General features: G+C 42.3%; 1 protein-coding gene across 1 annotated transcript; it reads right to left on the bottom strand.

Annotated features, from left to right (window-relative positions):
• Window positions 1-6,568: 6,568 nt before the first annotated feature.
• LOC308672457 (urokinase plasminogen activator surface receptor-like) lies at window positions 6,569-15,744 on the bottom strand (the record flags this gene model as incomplete). The annotated part of the gene is made up of 8 exons (XM_081335418.1): window positions 15,330-15,744; window positions 12,842-12,955; window positions 11,703-11,738; window positions 10,917-11,063; window positions 9,535-9,672; window positions 8,516-8,692; window positions 7,958-8,089; window positions 6,569-6,756 (listed from the first exon to the last, which is right to left on the bottom strand). The coding sequence occupies exons 1-8, from the start codon at window positions 15,418-15,420 to the stop codon at window positions 6,569-6,571; spliced, it is 1,023 nt and encodes a 340-aa protein (XP_081191544.1). The 5' UTR covers window positions 15,421-15,744.
• Between the last annotated feature and the right edge of the window lie 4,260 nt (window positions 15,745-20,004).

Here is a 20,004-nt window from a genome sequence, read left to right as displayed (position 1 = left end):
GTGCCATTCTCCAAGGCTCACGTGCCTTGGGGAATGGCGTGAGGCAGCCTTTTTGAGTGGCAGCCTGGCCTGGAGCTAAGGTTGAGGCCTGCGCCTCCACTTCAGGCCCAGCCTTGAGGCTGCTACTGAATGCCACTGTTGGCCTAGATCAGGGGTGGGGAACCTTGGCTCTTTCATGAGAAGAGAAGGGAAGGGAAGGGAAGGGAAGGGAAGGGAAGGGAAGGGAAGAGGAGAGGAGAGGAGAGGAGAGGAGAGGAGAGGAGAGGAGAGGAGAGGAGAGGAGGGGAGGGGAGGGGAGGGGAGGAGAGGGGAGGGGAGGGGAGGGGAGGGGAGGGGAGGGAAGGGAAGGGAAGGGGAGGGAAGGGAAGGGAAGGGAAGGGAAATTAGATTAGATCTCTTGGAGCAACTATCAATTGTCTCTTGAACAATGTCTTCACACGCTCTGCCACTGTGAGAAAGCTGGCCCTCCAGAACGGCCCGATCAAAGACATTTCTCCATCAATGAAGGCCAGCTCCTAATTTCAGATGATAAACTTCAGGCCTTTCACCTCCACCTGCTGTTCATTGCCAAAGGGAAACACCCATCCCATATAATCTAGTGTGACAGAGAATGTGGATCGACGGGTCCACCCAGAAAGATTATTCGGTGCCACCTGGGAAAATTAAGGTCATATCTGCAAGCCAAAGATCACCATCCAATCAATCTGCTGTGCTTCCTGGAGGGTGAGGGTGGGAGCATTTAATACTCTCAAGCTGATGAGAAACAAGTGCAGAAAATGTACACATCTCCCATAGGCTTTTCAATGCATCCAGTGGTGCCTTAGCAATATACCACTTCATCGTGCTTTACAGCACTCTCTGAGCAGTTTACAAAGTCAGCGTATTGTCCCCAACACCTGGGTCCTCATTTTACCAACCTTGGAAGGACAGTAGGCTGAGTCAGCCTCAAACCCCATCAGGATCGAACTCCAGACTGTGGGCAGAGTTAGCCTGCAGTACTGCATTCTAACCACTGTGCCTTAGCTAAAGAATCGCCAACATTGCTTCTTGCCTTGTTTCCAAGTTTCTGTCCTTCTTTAAAAAAAAATGCCGGTACATGTCCGGAATAAAAACAGGGTTTGTTTCCTAGAAGAAAAAAACAGACCCAACACTTACTTTCAACACATTTGGAGACATGCTACATTATATGTTTCAGAGCTCCATAACTCAGCAGAAACATCTTGATCGAAGGCAAATTGGACTTGGAAAGTTCTAGAGAAGATCAGTTTCAAGCTTTAAAAGCCAAGATCAGCCGCATAAAATATCACATGCATAAAGGTAAAGGTTCCCCCGCACATGCATGCTAGTTGTTTCCGACTCTAGGGGCCGGTGCTCATCTCCGTTTCAAAGCCGAAGAGCCAGCACTTGTCTGAGGACGTCTCCGTGGTCATGTGGCCGGCATGACTAGACGCCAAAGGCGCACAGAACGCTGTTACCTTCCCACCGTAGTGGTCCCTATTTTTCTACTTGCATTTTTACGTGCTTTCAAACTGCTAGGTTGGCAGAAGCTGGGACGAGTAACAGGCGCTCACTCTGCTACGTGGCACTTGGGATTCGACCCGCCAAACTGCCGACCTTCTGACCGACAAGCTCAGCGTCCTAACCCGCTGAGCCACCACGTCTCCAGAACATTAATCACAGGGAAAAGCAAGTTCTCTTAATACTGTAATTATTACCACGTGCTCTACTTATCTACATACCAGTTGAGCAGGTGATCTATATGTTTCCTTATACCAGTATGCTATCTTTTCTTCTAGGCTGTAAGAAGGATTTTTCTCTTACACAATCCCATTAAGACAAGTTAGAGTAGAACGGTGTTTTTCAAACTTGGCAGCTTTAAGACAGGGGTCTTCAAACCTGGCCCTTTTATGACTTGTGGACTTCAACTCCCAGAATTCCGCATGCCCAGCTGAGGAATTCTGGGAGTTGAAGTCCGCAAGTCATAAAAGGGTCGTGTTTGAAGACCCCTGCATTAAGATAACCATACCTCTGTAAAACCTGTCCCTCCTTGAACACAACATTGCAGCCCCAAAGTCCTTGAGGTCCTCAATGGCACATATCTGTAAAGGCAGCATATTTATGTACTACAAAATAACAAAATAACCTCTGAAGTTTCTCCCTGTTGTGACACACTTTCACGTCTCATAAGCTATTTCCAGATGATCTATTATTATCATGTGCATGCACACATACATACACACACACACACACACACACTGATGTGCCATTGAGTTGTTGATTCTTAACAACCACTTATAGATCAGGGGTCCTCAAGCCCTGGTCCATGGACCGGCACCGGTCCGCAGCATGCCAGCAAGCGGGCCGCACAAACAAGCACAGCTCCATCCTCTGGATGCAGGCAGTATTCGAAACCACACCTCCTCTGGTCCATGAAAAAACCATTCTCCATGTCACCGGTCCCTGGTGCCCAAATGTTTGGGGACCTCTGACTTAGACTGATGCTCTTCCAATCTGGTCCCAATCTGGTCCTTCAGATCTTCCAACGGTCCACTCATTGTAACTGAGTCCATGCACCTCACCACCAGACAGATATTATTATTAAAGTAACTCTTCACACAAATTTTGCACATTAGCTCTTTGTTTGATCGATTGATTCTGGAATGCTGCCTGGTTTCCAAATGGCTCCGGAGGGCTTCCATAGTTCAAAGCAGAAGAAGGCAACGAAAAACAAAAGGGCATGTGCAGTTAGGCAAAATCACGCATTACATGACAAAATAAAACCGCCAGGGACTCATCAGACAATCCAACTATAAGCCTGGTAGTAAGGCCATTTTTCAAAGATTAATGGAACCTTGTACATTAGGAATCTATCCAACCTTACTGAGCAGGCAGAAACCACAGGAGTCACAAGCCCTGTAGTGACAATCAGTACTCTGAATTGCATGCAGAAGCAATTCTTCAGCGTAACCTCTTAGGAAAAGTGTTGAAATCTGGGCTTTAATATCAATGCGCTGTGTCAAACTGGAATTCTTACCTTGGCATAGCCAATGAGCTAATGCAACAGAACCAAGAAAAGGGGAAAGGAGGGGGGAAAAATAATAATAGTTGGTTGTCTACTCCTCACAACCCCTCTCATTGGCCACAGGAGGGCAGTGATGTTCTACCAAGATTGGCTACCTGCTCTTAATCCATCAACTGTGTCCAGGATATCCCTAAAACTCTCCACCCTCACACCTGTAGTCGGATTGTATGCAGCCAGATCAACAGTCAGGAACTTTGACTAAATTAATGGGGAAGAGGTTAAGTTTGTTCTCTGAACTCAGCTAATGGAATGAAAAATGATCTGGATAGACCTGGCCTAAGTGTTCAATAGTGCCCAAAAATGAAATAAAAATGGTCAATAAAGGAGAATATTTGTAGCTCGGGTTGAAGCGAGGAGTCCTTGATGCTCTCCGAGCTTGGTTGCCTTGTAAAGATTACTGTTTTGTTCCTGGGAACAGTCCTTCCCCTTCCCATACTTGCGAGCATGAAATTTCTTATGGAACGAGAACCCCATTCAGTTATGGCATGCTAGGAACTGCCCTTCTCAAAATAACGGGGATGAAAATTACGTGTGATTTCAATTCATTCGTACATGGCTTTCATTAAAATTAATTCATCTGATTACTCCTTGGTCATGTGTTTATTAATTTTTCCCTTCTGTCAGTGGAAGGGGTATAGCTAACCACACCCATTTTTTGAGGACCACATACAGTTCTTGGTACTCAAGTTCTTCATCTTTGGATTCAAACATCCTTATGCCAGTTCCAAAATCTGGAGCATTGGGAAGAAAGGCTTGGTCCGAGATAGACTCGTGGGTGCATTTCTCTCTTCTCCAAAACTATTTCCTGTAAAAGGTACTAGAGCGATGGAGTTCTCCAAAATGCCTTTTTTACAGAAAGACTCACACCTCGGAACACAGCATCTCTGCAAACTGCGTTTTCTTTAATAAGGGGTCTTTTGAGCTCTCTTTTGTGTCCCCTACATCCCTCATTTTGAAGATTCCTGAACATCCTTTTGCAGACTAGGAAATTCAGTGACATCGGCACGGGAGAACCACACAGGAAAAAAGGCAGAAACCGTTAGTCAGCCTCCACAACGTGGAGAACAGATTCTCCCACGAATCTGCATTGATTGCCCATCTTTGCATAAATTTATACACCGCCCACCTCGCTATCACAGGGACTCTGGGCAGCTTACAGCGATCCTTGGTTCTAGTTGTCTTAGCTGAATGAAAAAGGAAGTAGATCCAACCGGTATTCGTGCAGCGAAATGCAAGGAGTGTGATTTTTGACCAATTTGATTCCTCGCAACAAGGTTGGCTAACATCGCATCAGCTCGGCGTGCACAACCTGTTTTGGAACAGCCTTCCCCACTTTGATGTCTCCGAAGCCCGGAGGAAACTCCACTGGACAATTCTGGATGAAAACGCAAGATCATAAAGTCCACCATCTTCAGGTCCACCAGCAGGGCAGAGAGAGAAATCTCCTGTTCCTGACTGGAGGGCCATGTCCCCCCCCCAAAAAAAAAACACATTGGCAGCATTTGGATCTACTGCAGCGGCTGTGGCTTGAGGCGATTCTTGCCATCCTGGTGAAAATTGGTTCTCTCTAGAAATCATACCAGTTAGGGACTTTTTGTTTATGCAAACCATCGAGATTTCCATTTAGCCATGAGAGCCAACTCAAAAGACTTGCATAGCTAATACCTATGGTGCCCCACCCTGCAGCTGATGCCATAAGGTCAAAGAAAGGCACTTTTTTTTCACCCCGTGAGAGCAAGGAAGCCAAGATGTTAGGGTCCCTTGGCAGGAGTTAGCCTCGAGAAGCTGCAAGGCCGGAAGAGGCTGATAATATTTCAGGACTGTGAACTTCTGCCCCCATGCCACCCTCACCTTTGCTTGTAAACCAAACCCTCTTTCTTGCACAGGTCACTAGACCTGTTCCTTTGAAGCTTCCTATTTAAAGGCAGTGGGGAGAATCACTAAAACTGTGGTCCTGTAGGCTGGAGGGATTAAATCCCTCTTATGTGCAACACTTGTCATGTTGAATGGTGTGGGGCAAAAGGTGGGCAAGAGGGACAGTGTGTGGCTGCAGAGAATAGAATAGAATAGAATAGAATAGAATAGAATAGAATAGAATAGAATAGAATAGAATAGAATAGAATAGAATAGAATAGAATAGAATAGAATAGAATAGAATAGAATAGAATAGAATTGCAGTAGAGTGGAGTGGAGTGGAGTGCAGTGCAGTGCAGTGCAGTGCAGTGCAATGGAGGAATAGAATAGATTGTACAATAGAGTCGAGTCGAGTCGAATAGAATAGAATAGAATAGAATAGAATAGAATAGAATAGAATAGAATAGAATAGAATTACAGAAATAGAATAGAATAGAATAGAATAGAATAGAATAGAATAGAATAGAATAGAATAGAATAGAATAGAATAGAAAAGAATAGAATAGAATAGAATAGAATAGAATAGAATAGAATAGAATAGAATAGAATAGAATAGAATAGAATAGAATAGAATAGAATAGAATAGAATTACAGAAATAGAATAGAATAGAATAGAATAGAATAGAATAGAATAGAATAGAATAGAATAGAATAGAATAGAATAGAATAGAATAGAATTACAGAAATAGAATAGAATAGAATAGAATAGAATTACAGAAATAGAATAGAATAGAATAGAATAGAATAGAATAGAATAGAATAGAATAGAATAGAATAGAATAGAATAGAATAGAATAGAATAGAATTGCAGTGGAGTGGAGTGGAGTGCAGTGCAGTGCAGTGCAGTGCAGTGCAGTGCAATGGAGGAATAGAATAGATTGTACAATAGAGTCAAGTCGAGTCGAGTCGAATAGAATAGAATAGAATAGAATAGAATAGAATAGAATAGAATAGAATAGAATAGAATAGAATAGAATTACAGAAATAGAATAGAATAGAATAGAATAGAATAGAATAGAATAGAATAGAATAGAATAGAATAGAATTACAGAAATAGAATAGAATAGAATAGAATAGAATAGAATAGAATAGAATAGAATAGAATAGAATAGAATAGAATAGAATAGAATAGAATAGAATAGAATAGAATAGAATAGAATAGAATTGCAGAAATAGAATAGAATAGAATAGAATAGAATAGAATAGAATAGAATAGAATAGAATAGAATAGAATAGAATAGAATAGAATAGAATAGAATAGAATTACAGAAATAGAATAGAATAGAATAGAATAGAATAGAATAGAATAGAATAGAATAGAATAGAATAGAATAGAATAGAATAGAATAGAATAGAATAGAATAGAATAGACCGAGTTGGAAGGGACCTTGTAGGTCATCTAGTCCAACCCCCTGCCCAAGCAGGAGTCCCTACACCATTTCTGACAGATGGCAGTCCAGTCTCTTCTTGAAAGCCTCTAGTGATGAAGCACCAACATCAGTCCTGGTGACACTGGGCTCTCTGTTCTCCAGCCTTCTTTGGTTTCCTTGAAATTTGGGACACTCCAGACTTTTATCGGAGCAGCCAGAAAAGCAGGAGCAGAAGGACCAAGGCAACATCTCCCGTTGGGGCCAAACTTCTGTTGCAGAGAGCACTGGAGCAGCAGTTGATAGCAGAATTTCGGTCCAGGCCCAGCAACTGTGGTTTCTCCCAACAAAGCTTCTCCAAGCTACAGCCACGCAGTAATGTTTGGCCTTTCTCTAGAGAAAACAAATACAGCGGTAACACCAAATGTCTGGAAATGGCTGCTAGAAGAAACCACTAATAGCGGAGCTGTTCTAGAGGTGAGAATGTGGAGAGGAGGAGGAGAGCAAAATGGAAAGGGACTAGTGGATCATTAGTGACTTGACTATTCCTACATTTAAAATGAAATTAAAGATCAAACCATTATTTACCCATTGGGGTTCTCTGTCTGCCCCATCGTGCCTCCTCACAGGGGGATGTTGTCCCTGAAGGAGCAGGTCTACAGCCTGGTGGTCCTCCTGGATCCTGCTAGAACGACAGGTGGAGACTGCAACCAGGAGAACCTTCACTCACCTTTGGTTGGTGAGCCAGTTGAAGCCCTACCTGGATGTTGGGGGGGGGGAGACCTTCCTATAGTAACTCACAACCTTCTTACTATCTCTCTAAATGACTGCAACACACTAATAGAGTCGCTTTTAAAGACCACTGAGAAGCTACAATTAGTTCAGAGTGTAGTTACCTGGTATTTACCAGTGGAAACACATTATACCAATTATAGAATAAGAAATAACTGTGGTTGAAGAAAATCAGAAGTCACTTCTTTATATTTTCTTTCTCCTTTTTTTGCATTTTTGACTTTTGTCTTTTTCCTTATCTCTTTCCCCTTTCCTCTTTATTCTAAATACGAATTCCTGATATCTTCTTTAAAAGACAAGATAGATAGATATACAGATACAGATACAGATACAGATATATAGATATAGATATAGATATATAGATATAGAGATAGAGATAGAGATAGAGATAGAAAGATAGAGATAGAGATAGAGATAGAGATAGAGATATATAGATATAGATATAGATGATATAGATGATATAGATATAGATATAGATATAGATATAGATATAGATATAGATATAGATATAGATATAGATATAGATATAGATATAGATATAGATATAGATATAGATATAGATATAGATATAGATATAGATATAGATATAGATATAGATAAAGATATAGATATAGATATAGATATATATATATATATATATATATAGAGAGAGAGAGAGGTAAAGATAGAGGGATAGAGGGATAGAGATGTAGATATATAGATATATAAAATATTGTTCATTTGCATCCCACTTTTCTCTTTGGAGAAGAGAATTGTGGGTGCACCTCCATTCCCCACCTACATATATGCCCACACAACTCACCTGTAACATTCACACACTTGGTCTGCTCCCCCACACACTTGACGTGAGTCCAGTTTCCATGAGCACATTCACCTTGGCCTGAATCACAGCAACTGGCACATTCCAAGCCATTCTCAGGCTTCTTCTTCACTCCTGGAGAGTAATCAATATCAATCAATCAATCATATACAGGCATTAGCAAAATTTCGGAAAGTGAATTGAGCCCCTGCTGATGAAATCAACACCCTGTCTGAACATGTTCCATCATGCCAGACTTGGTTCCTCTTGCTTGAACATTGAGATTTTTGTGCCAGAGGAGCCCGAGGGAGGGATCAAATGTGCCATAAGTCATGAGTCCCTGCACGGGACTCAAGAGGTCTAAGTCCAGCCCACCTTGAATTCCTTTCTTATCTCCCACTCATTTCCCTTGACCATTAGTTGGCCAGGTTCTTGCAGAGAGCTTAAGCTTGCAACAAATCTTTATACTCATTTGAGTTGCCTGAATCTCCTGATTTCCTTGGTGCTTGACACCAGCCCATATCTCACAGATTTCTTCCTTATGGAAGACAAGAAAGCTACCTTGCTCTGAGAAGTGGCTGCAGATGCTTTTAAGGCCAGGTCGCCCATCATTGCAGAGAGGAGTAGAACAGCAGCTGATCTCCAGTCTGCCTGAGAGTTCTGGCATCATATATTGCCGGCGGCACAAGGTTTCCAAGGCACATGTCCGGTACGTCATTTTCCAGGCACCATTGATCACTAGGAATCAAAGAACGTGATGGAACACAATGTATCAGACTGTACGGGGGGACCTGTCTAATTTAGGAATGAGGATGTTCCTGAGTTACAACTCACAGAAGTGATCAGCTAGCCCAGGGGTAGGCAACCCTGGATCTTTTATGACTTGCAGACTTCAACTCCCAGAATTCCTGAGCCAGCATGACTCAGCTTGGAAACCTCTCCCTTTCCCCTCAGCATGGCTGGCTCAGGAATTCTGGAAGTTGAAGTCCACGAGTCATAAAAGAGCCAAGGTTGCCTACCCCTGAGCTAGCCTAAACAGTGATTAGCAAAGCTGGAATTTATGGTTCAATAAGATCTGGAACCCTACATGTTCCCCATTCATAAGTTCATTGTTTCACATCAAGAGGGAAAGTTCAGGTTTTGGCAACCTTGTAAGCCAAACTTGCCCAATTTGAATAGCCTCCAGATATGTGGACTTCAATTTCCAGAATGTCCAGAATTTGACAGTTGCTGAAAAGTTTAGGAGTTGAAGTCCACATTGATGGTACTCAGTGTATCTTTGGACTCTTCTTTTGACCATCGGGCATCTGTCTCTGTCTCTCTCTTTCTTGTATCATTATCTCCCCTACTTGCCTCTCCTGCTATTTCTCCAACCTTTGTTTCCTCGCCTCCTTCAGAATTGCACCGTGCTGTCTAGTTTATTCGTGTCTAGCTAGTGGAAAATCTTACTTGCTAATCTGTGTTCACCTTTCAGATAGATGGGTAAAAAGATCATAGATATATTTCATGTATTTGCACACGGCAGTTCTTCGCTCCCTTAACATCCTTCCCGAACGCATTCGAGAAACATCTCAGTTTACCAGTAAAATCCATGCACTGATTCATATCTCCCAAACATTTGACCCGAGTAGCATTCCCTTCAGCACAGTCGCCTGTGCCACGGTCAAAACAGCTGTAGCACTCCATGCCATTGGCTGCTTGGGCAGGGCTGGCTGGAGCTGGGAAGGAAGAAGAGAAGGATATTGCTGATCATAGTTCTTTAAAAAAATATACCTCTTTCATTATTGCACTTATTTCTATGCCATGCCTACTCCACATGTTGGGGCATTTACATGCATCAAAAATTAAAAAAAAAACCTCAATATACCTACAAATTCCAGCCCATAACATCATATCCCAATTAAAAATTGACGAACCATCACCACTGAGATTCAAAACCCCACCACAATCAAATCAACTTTACTGGCTTGCAAAAACATCCAAGATGAGTGAGCCAGGAATAGTTCTGGAAAGGTGTTCTAAAATATCAAGGCTAACACAGAGAAAAATCTGCCTTCTGTCTCCTTCACCTCTCAAAGGACCAGAACTTTAAGCATCTCCTCCCTAGAGGATGACATAAGATGAATAGGATCCATCTGCAGGAAGTTGACTTTAAGGTACCCTAGAATTCCATCCTGCAGAGCTTTACAGGTTAAAACCGGTGCTTTGAGTTGGTTCTGGAAGCACTTTTGCTAACCAGCAAAGTGTCCCAAAAACATTTCACTCTTCAGAAAAGCTAAAACTCTTCAGCTCTAATGCATTTCTATCAGGCAGAACCAAACTCTAGTAATTCTATTTTCTCTTCCTTGTTTCAAATAGTTGGGAACTGGGGAGGACCCCAGAAATCTTCTCCTCCCCACCCTACCCGCCATTGGTCTCCAGAATAATATTACAAGATAGGTTGGGCTGAGACATCAGCCCAAAGAGCTTCCTTGGCTGAGAGTAGACTATTGCCTAGATCAGGGGTAGGCAACCTTGGCTCTTTTATGACTCGTGGACTTCAACTCCCAGAATTCCTGAGGAATTCTGGGAGTTGAAGTCCACGAGTCATAAAAGAGCCAAGGTTGCCTACCCCTGGCCTAGAACAACCCAAGTCCTAGAATCATAGAATAGCAGAGTTTGAAGGGAGCTTGAATTGGTTGTCCTAGACCCGGAGTAGGCAACTTTGGCTCTTTTATGACTCATGGACTTCAACTCCCAGAATTCCTGAGCCAGCATGGCTCAGCTTGGAAACCTCTCCCTTTCCCCTCAGCGTGGCTGGCTCATGAATTCTGGGAGTTGAAGTTCACGAGTCATAAAAGGGCCAAGGTTGCCTACCCCTGGACTAGTCCAACACTTTAAATCTTACAACACGTTGTTTCTCATTGTTTCTTACCCTTCTTATTTTTACTCAGCAGGTTGGTGTTCTAACTTCTGCACTTACCGCCTGTGAACTGGATATTGCAGAGATTAGAGTCACAGTAATAGGTGTTATGTACTTCATGATCATCTTCTGAGTAGACGTTAGCTGTGCGATTGGATACACCTTCCCCTGAACAGCCTTTCATCACGTACTCAGCAATTTCTAAATCTGGGGTTTAGAAAGACATTGGCTTGAGGAGGCCAAGAAAATCAGCTGAATTGATGTGGACGCCATTCCATTCTGGCTTAGAGTTCTGTGAATTAGGCCATGATCGTCTGATCAGAAAACCTTAACTTTAAAAATCTAAGCTGATCGTGATGGCTGAGGGCAGTCGGACAGCAGAAGATGAGCTGAAATCAGCCCCATAGAATTTCTGTAGAATTGATACCACTAACTGATTTTTTTGGCCTTAAAATACATTTACTTTTCTCTAAACATGTATTTATTATTCTCTAAATATTTATTATTTATAAATAAAGCACAACAATTACTATTTTCACACATGTTTAACCAAATCGGATAAAGATTGGGGTTTTATGCGTCTTAAGGCACATACAAATTCAGCCTGTCTTTTGTTTTGTTCTTCAATGGGGTCATTTTCATTTCTGGCTCAGCTTCCTCTCATATGCATATGAAATAAATTAAGAAAGGTAGCACGTGAGCACATGTAGAGGGGATTCCAGCCTCATAGTTAAATAGTTACAATCGATCAACGTATGGATTGGTGTTTTTAAAATTAAAAAGCTCCCGGTTCACAGTTGAACCTTGTCTTTCTGGATCAAGATTAATAAGTGCCATCCAACTTACCTGGAAGCAAAAATATTCCTGTATAGTTGTTCGAATCTGGAAAAGAATGGGAGCCAGAAGGTCAGTAAAGGACGCAGGAGTTTGTCACACTCAGAATTCAGATATTGTAAATGTTCCCAAATTGGCTATGTTGAGCTAGAATTTCTAGGAATCGGCATACGGGAAAGATACCAGATTGGGGAAACTGCAGTTCTCCATGTGTGGTTGGGCTCCAGCATCTCTCACACCCAATCAATTGTTGTTGCTAAGAATATTAGGGTTCAAATTAAATGCACGTGGAAAGCCATAGGTACCCCATCCCTCAATTATATAAAGCCTGACTAACCCTCCCATGAAATGGTGAAACAGCCATATTGTGCTGGAGGGATTCCCTGTCTATAAGAGGTCCTGAATCCTTCAGCCATTCTTCTTTCTTGAAGAAGGTCCATTAAATAATTTGATTTCAAAAGCCCAACCATAGTTGACAAGAAAGGCCACCCTCTCCTTCATTTCTTCAGGAGAAATGGACCAGAATATTGCCAATTTCCAGGGATTGACCAAAAAAAATGGAACATACAGCTTGAGCAGACTCTGCACCAGAGAAGGAAGCATTCAGAATAAAACCAGGATGAGGGCTTCCGAAGGACAAAAAGATAGACCCAAGGTGATCTCCATGAAAATCAGAGCTGATGACTGGGGTGGAAGGAAGTCCCAGTGGTTAGACCGGTTCTTCGAAACCTCTATGGACAAGGAGAGGACTTGAGATCACTCCTAAGGGTTGCAGACAGCTACTCCTTGCAAGGAGACTGTAAGGCAGCATCCTCTAGCAAGTTTTGAGCTCTAGGAGACAAGGGGATAGTCATCTTGGTCAAACTGCAGTCAGTGCTTTTGAAATGGCATTAAGTTTGCATACTTTCTTTTTTAATTGTTTCTCTCTTTTTGTCCTTTTTTCTTTTTTGAAATTGCTGGTTAACTGGCTAACAAATTTTAGGTCATCCCCTCCCGGTAGAAAGCATTGGGCCATTAGTCTGTATTTCTTGCAAGCAGATAAAAATGGCCCATTTTGAACAGAAGGGTGGATATAATTGGAGTAAATGAGTATCATAGTAGGTACATTAATTAATTAATAATAATACATAAAATTGGGGGAGACTCCTTACAGAAAAGTTTGATGGTAGAGGAGAAGCAGGAGCGATCCCTTGGTGCACACAATTGCTCCGACTGGACACATTCATGGAACATCCCAACACACTGATAGCACCGCAGGCCACTCACTACAGAGAAGGAAAAACAACAGGCAAATGGCAACTGTTGGGAAACTGCCGGCCAATCTGAAAGGAGGGAGTCAAGTGAGGGCCTAGCTTGGAATCCTTGTGCCACCACAAGCAACATAAGCTTAACTTCCCTCAATACCCCTGAAACCTTTATCTGGTCATTTCCAGGGAAAGACAAGCAGTCTGGTAAGATTCTTGTAACATAAAGATGGTTACTGACTTTTCTTATTCACAAATGGTTCTGGCTGGTTGTATCTGACAATAACATTTTGAAAGCCCTTTGTCGAGTGTTCTAGCCCCTGCTTAACGTGCAAAGCTATTCTTTAAGCCCAGATCTGATCTCTCCTTGTCAAGATTTACCGAGATGGATAGGAAAGGATTTTAAGAATCCCAGCAACTGAATTCTCTCCCATTTAGAACCAATATATGCTGTGCGCAGTAAGACAGAAATGTATTTATTTTCTTCCCAATGGCCTGTGGTCAGCTAGATGGCTAGAAGGCAATTCAGTAATCACAGAAAAGTATGTAGCTGGCTATTTACATCTGCCCTTCTTATCAGCCTGGGGATCAACTCCTACAACTGACTTAAGCAAGTAGAAAGAATAATATCCCAATCCACATCTGGGATTTTTTGGATGAGCAATAAGGAATTGTGGGGAAGGAGGAAAGAACAGGTAGAGTAGAAGACTGCGTGCAGTTGTGTCCTCTGAAGAAGCCTGATATTGGGTTGGAATCACTGCCTTGCCAGCACTGTCGAAATAAGATTAGACTGCTATACTAGAATTGGACCTAAAACTTACCTGCTCACATAGTTGATTCACACACGTATCTGACCACTGTCTCAGCTTGCCTGACAACGCCCACCTGATTGGTTTTGGTCTTCTCAGGTCTACCAAGACCTTGACCTATGATGGTTTGCGCTAAGGATGAGGAAACTGTACATGAAAACGTAAGCCTCTTCCCTAGGGTAACCTTGCTACCTTTCCTGCACCTGATTTGAGGAACAGGCAGGCTTTTTGTGCATGTGCAAAGTGGCTGTGGGTTTCCCACATTATAAAAGACAGCTTCTAGTTGAAGGCAAGCTCCATATGGAGATCTAACCATCCTGGGTGCAGGTTAAAGACCAAAGGGACAGCTGGAGGGATTGTGAAGGGATTGTGAAGATACTCAGCCACTTATAGCCTTCAGACAACGAATTCTATTACCCTGATCTTTGCCTGCTTCTTAATGATAAGGTAGATTTATCATTAGATCAGGGGTAGGCAACCTCGGCTCTTTTATGACTCATGGACTTCAAGTCCCAGAATTCCTGAGTCAGCATAGTCCATGAGTCATAAAAGAGCCGAGGTTGCCTACCCCTGTGCTAGATCAACCATTAGGAAATATTTTAAAAAGCACATCTAAGTGTACACACTAGTTTTTTTGCAAAACCTGCAATTTGATGTCACTGGGAGGAGAGAGTGCAATGCCTTCTCTTTTTTAGAAAAAAGAAAAAAAGAAAAAAGCATAAATGACTATCCAGTATCCTTGCGTGGCTGCTACCTTCAGTATTATAAATTTTTACATAAATACAGTACCGTATAGCTATTCACTGTTGTATTTTTAAATGTAGCCCAACAGTTAATCTGTATTTTAAGAGAGTTCATGATTTAGGAATAACGTTAATTTACCCCTTTTCAGGTAAACATGGAATGTATCTCCTATGTACAGCTTTCTTTTAGTTTGAATTTTTACATATCAAAAGCCATTCCAGTTTAACCTGTCACCTATGTTCTATGATTGGGAATTTCCCATTACCTGTTTTCTTTTCATATTGCATTTCAAAATTGGTTTTTGTGACCTTCCCACTAAATTAGACAAGAGGAACACCTCTGAAATGGATCAACCAGTCGCTTTGCTTAATTTATATCTCATTCATTTCAAGGGGAGATAATTAGGGTTAGCTGGCTGCGCTGACACAACAGGCTCAAATTAACTGTTTGGGGGAGTTGCACAGCGCAGAGAGGGAACAACGCATATTTACCAACTAGTAAGTAGTTGGTTCACGCAAAACCCTAAATTACATTCCCCCTACGATAGTTTAAACATAACTGGAGTAATGCTTTTCACCCTGGAGTTTCATCAAAACTTGTGGGCCACAGTTTCTTCACTTTTGTCTTACTGAGTTTAATGGAGGTTATTTATGTAACCGGTTCTGCTAAATATTTATGTGGTAAACGTGGGGCTCAAAATCAGGAGAAAGCTAATGTTTTCCCTGTGCCCATTTCCTTCTAGTCTAAATCTTGAAGGGCATCTTGAAGCTCTCTCCTGAACGGTAGATGGTTCTCCCTCATCCCACTGAGAAGACCACCCAACGTGACAGGTTTGTTCTTACCTGCATCCAATAGACAGAACACAAATGTGATAGTCAGCAGTGAGGTCTTGATTTGTTGGCAGTATTCTTCCCACACAGCCATCTTCCTCATATGTTGGACACCTTGTAGTAAGCAATCAGGCTAGATTTGATTTACAAACTTGCTCAGTAGGCAAAAAGCAAGAGACGATATATTTGGCTGAAAAGAGGATGAAAAACTGTCATCCGTTCTTGTTGAGACGTTTGCCACCATTCACTGCCTGGTGTTTAACTGGTCAACAGTAGCAAGATTAGCCAACTGAGGGCTTAAGTGCAATTTTGTTGGTGGCGATTTATGGCTTGTTTTGGTAATGTTTTGGGTTTTGCAATGCAGAGTTCAGAGTTCTGGAAATATACTCGGGGCAATTTTCCTTCAACTTCTGGAATAACCGTCACTCACCTGTAAAGAAGAAAATAAATTTCATTGGTCAAGAGAATGCCACACCAAACCAGTGGCATTTCAGAATAGAATAGAATAGAATAGAATAGAATAGAATAGAATAGAATAGAATAGAATAGAATAGAATAGAATAGAATAGAATAGAATAGAATAGAATAGAATAGAATAGAATAGAATAGAATAATAGAATAGAACACAACACAACACAACACAACACAGTACAGTACAGTACAGTACAAAACAATACGTTATTGACCAAATGTGATTGGACACACAAGGCATTTGTCTCTGGTACATAAGCTCTCAGTGTACGTACAAACAATATCTGCAGATATTTTTTGTTTTGCTTCCAAAATGATGGTTTGTAGTTTCCTAGCTGTATCTCCAGCTGCAAAGATTTCCATTTCAGGGAGCGAAAAATACTTAGTTCTGTTGTTGAGCAGTTGTAAAAATAATAATAATAATAGGATGCTTGGCCATCATCACCACTTCATCAGCATGATACATTCTCCAATGTGCTGTCCTTACCCCTGGCAAAATTGGGCAATGCTACCTAGTGGGAAGGAACCTTTGCTAGTAATTGAAAGACCTGATGAGCAAGGAAGCAAAATGTGACCCCCAGATACCACAGAGATATTTCTAAAGTTAGGGGTCATAAAAATGATCCAGTGGCTGAACCCACCCAAGGCAGGCCTTCTCTAACTTTCTGCAAGCAAACTTTTCCACTCTGCAAATTCAGGCACCCGCTTCCAGAGTGTTTTCGAAAAGATGTGCTGTTATTGCATGCTGTGGCTGTTATTGCATGCCGGTAGGAATGCATTTATTTGATATATTTTTTAATTCTGCCTTTATAAATAACTCAAGGCAGCAAATATACCTAGTACTCTGTTCTCTTCCTATTTTCCCCACAGCAACAATCCTGTGAGGTGGATTGGACTGAGAAAGAGTGACTGGCCCAAAGTCACCCAGTGGGCTTTCAGGCCAGAATTCAGAGTCTCCTGGTGACTAACCCAAAGTCCTCCAGTCAGCTTTCATGCTTAAGGCAGGACTAGAACTCACTGTTTCCTGATTTCCAGGCCAACCCCTTAACCACCACACCAGACTGGCTCTCTATGTATTTGTACTACCAGAAAACAGCATCAGAAGTCCTGGAAATGTGATGTATAAATTCTGCAAATAGCCACTGGACTACTCAGCTTAAAAAGGTTTAATACCAGCACATAAGGCAGAATCTTTCGAAGACATTGGCCACAAAGCAGAGGGGATCCACTTATTTTCCAAAGCACCTGAAGGCAGGACAAGAAACAAGGGATGGAAACTCATCAAGGAGAGAAGCAACCTGGAACTAAGGAGAAACTTCCTAACCGTGAAAACAATTTGCCAGCTTGCCTTTAAAAGTCGTGGGTGCTCCAGCACTGGAGGTTTTTAAGAAGAGACTGGACACCCACTTGTCTGAAATGGTGCAGGGTCTCCTGCTTGAGCAGGGGTTTAGACTAGATTACTAGAAGATCTACAAGGTCCCTTCCAGCTCTATTCTGAATTAATTAATTACATCTATTCCCTGCCATGTGCAATCCAGTTTTCAGCACTTTGCACCCATCCTTCAGTTAGAACGGCATTCACTCTCCCGGTGGCTAAGCCTGATCCTGCCCCACTGCCTCTGTTCCCAATCCCCACCAGTCCTCAGATCTTCCTCCAGAGCAACCAGGGACAAAAAGTGTAACTGATTTGTTCTCAGGCAACTCCTTCGTAATGGATAGGTTGCATCACCAGCTGCTTTCATCCTGGAGCTGCCAAGCAGGTTTTAGGCCAAGCCATCTGTCTCAATCAAATGGGACAGAGACTCGGAACTAGGAGTGTTTACCAAGCCAAGCCGGACAGACTGGAGAAGTGAGACACAAGGCAATGAAAGCAGATCCGCAGCTCATCGTTATCCTATTTGCCTTCTTGGCCACAGGTGGGTTGTGGCCAAAGGAACTCCTTGCTACAGTTGAATAATCTTTTATCCTGTCTGCTAGGAAGGGTCCTGCTGTTTTCCAGCTTCCCTGGGTTGGGGGATCAGATGCAATAGACCAGCGCTTTTTTTGTAAAAGAAAAAGGTGCCAGAACTCACACATGTCATACAACCCGCCTTGCCTACCCTACAAGGTTCCATCCAAAAAAGGTGCCGGAACTCCGTTCTGAGCATTCTATGAGAAAAAAAGCCCTGCAATAGAGGCAGAACTTCTAAATATTGAGAAGATATCATTTCAGCAGGGGTTAGCTTGTCCTGTCACTCTGGTCCAGGGTGGAGAAGAAGAAAAAAAAATCTGTTTGCCCAAAATCTGTTTCTCTCTTCTCTTCAAGGAACAAAGGAGATGCTCACACTTTGCTTAACAGTGGTTTCGCTTTCTTGCAAAAGGGAATCCGGCGCGGAGCGTCTCAGATTTGTTATTATGTTCCAATATCTCAGGGGCTGCCCCAAAGAAGAGGGAGTCAAGCTATTCTCCAAAGCACCTGAAAGCAGGACAAGAAGCAACGGATGGAAACTAGTCAAGGAGAGAAGCAACCTAGAACTAAGGAGAAACTTCCTGACAGTCAGAACAACTAACCAGTGGAACCACCTGCCTCCAGAAGCGGTGAATGCTCCAACACTGGAAGTTTTTAAGAAGAGACTGGACAGCCATTTGTCTGAAATGGTATAGGGTTTCCTGCCTGAGCAGGGGGTTGGACTAGATGACCTCCAAGGTCCCTTCCAACGTATTATTATTATTATTATTATTATTATTATTATTATTATTATTATTATTATTATTATTATTATTATTTCCCATGATGCTTAATCTGTGGCAGGGACATCCCAGTTTAGAAAATGTTCCTCTCTAGTTGAAATGCTATAGGGTTTCCTGCCTGAGCAGGGGGTTGGACTAGATGACCTCCAAGGTCCCTTTCAACTTATTGTTGTTGTTGTTATTTAGGGGAGAATTCTACAGACAGGCAACAGGGAGGATGAATCAGTTCTCTGGCCTGCTCTGGATTAATTGATTTTCCTTTGAAAGGGGTTCAGTTAGTGTCTGCAGTAATGCTGTTTTTAATCTTGCATTGGGCGGCTTCAGGCCTCGTTTGTCACACATGCCTGAGCACTCAAGAAAACTGCACCAACCAGGAGCAAATTTGCATCAGGATTGAAACTGTCTGCATGGAAGAAACACGGGCTACTCACCGTAGCTGGCCTGATAACTGCTTAGTGCTCCTGCCTGGTGCAGTTTAAGGTTGCTAAAGGAATCGCTAAATTCTTCAGCAGTGACTTGATTTGCCGAAATCAGCAGTGAGGACTACAAACTTGGCTAGCTTTCATCTATCACCTGCTCTTAAAGGCATCGCTTTTAAGTCAGCTGAAAAGTTGGCATTCCAGCTTGGGAATAATTATGATTTATGGTTCATGGTGCAATCAGCCAGGCGTTTAGACTGGATTTGGCATTTTTGTCCACCGTTTTGAGCCCTCCCCAAGCATCTGGGATAGGCAGATGCTGCTGCTTAATAATGTTAAAGGTATCCTCACAGGATGTCAGCTGTTCCAAGTGAAGCTGTCTTTTGGCATGGACTGATGGTGGTTCCTCCAATGCCAATAGTGCTCCAGTGGTGCTCCAGATGTTTTGGTATTGCACCCAAGGTGCCTATCACTATTGCACCAGGTTGGGAAAAGGGCTAGGGATGGAGATACCAGCTCACCCTTCCCGAGGTCAGCCTTTGATTCCTGGCAGCTTGGAAATCTACCTTTTTAAGCAAACATGCGCATAAAACACAGAAGCAACAAATAAAAGTATTAAATGCAAGGGTGGGGAGCTCTTAAATCTGCATGTAATGATTACCTTTGCCCATAGGCAAAATGATTTAGCCAAGGTTAATGATGGCATGTTTTAAAAATGCAAAGATTTGAGATAAGAGTAGTCCTGACTAAATTCCATACTAACCTGCCTGAATAATTTGTGATCCGTGAAGCCCAACACAGTCCCCAAACAATTTAGTAGCTGTTGCCCTATCCATGCTCTCTCCAATACTTAAAAGTTCCTCTCTGTTTGAGGTTCCAGCCTGCGACAACTGACATAAAACATGGAATCCTGGAGTGATGCACATTTCTATGTTTCCAACAACAGTTTGAAGGGTGGTAGTTCAGGCCAAGATTATCTCATTGTACATGGTGGTTCTAGGCTTCCCAGAACGGTTGAGGGGGATGAGAGTTACCATCTATGTCACCTTCTCATCTTTCTCATTCTT

This window comes from Vipera berus (assembly GCF_964194415.1).
Source record: "Vipera berus genome assembly, chromosome: 9".
In the NCBI taxonomy this organism is placed as follows: Eukaryota; Metazoa; Chordata; class Lepidosauria; order Squamata; family Viperidae; genus Vipera; species Vipera berus.
This window is presented reverse-complemented; position numbering and strand designations above follow the sequence as displayed.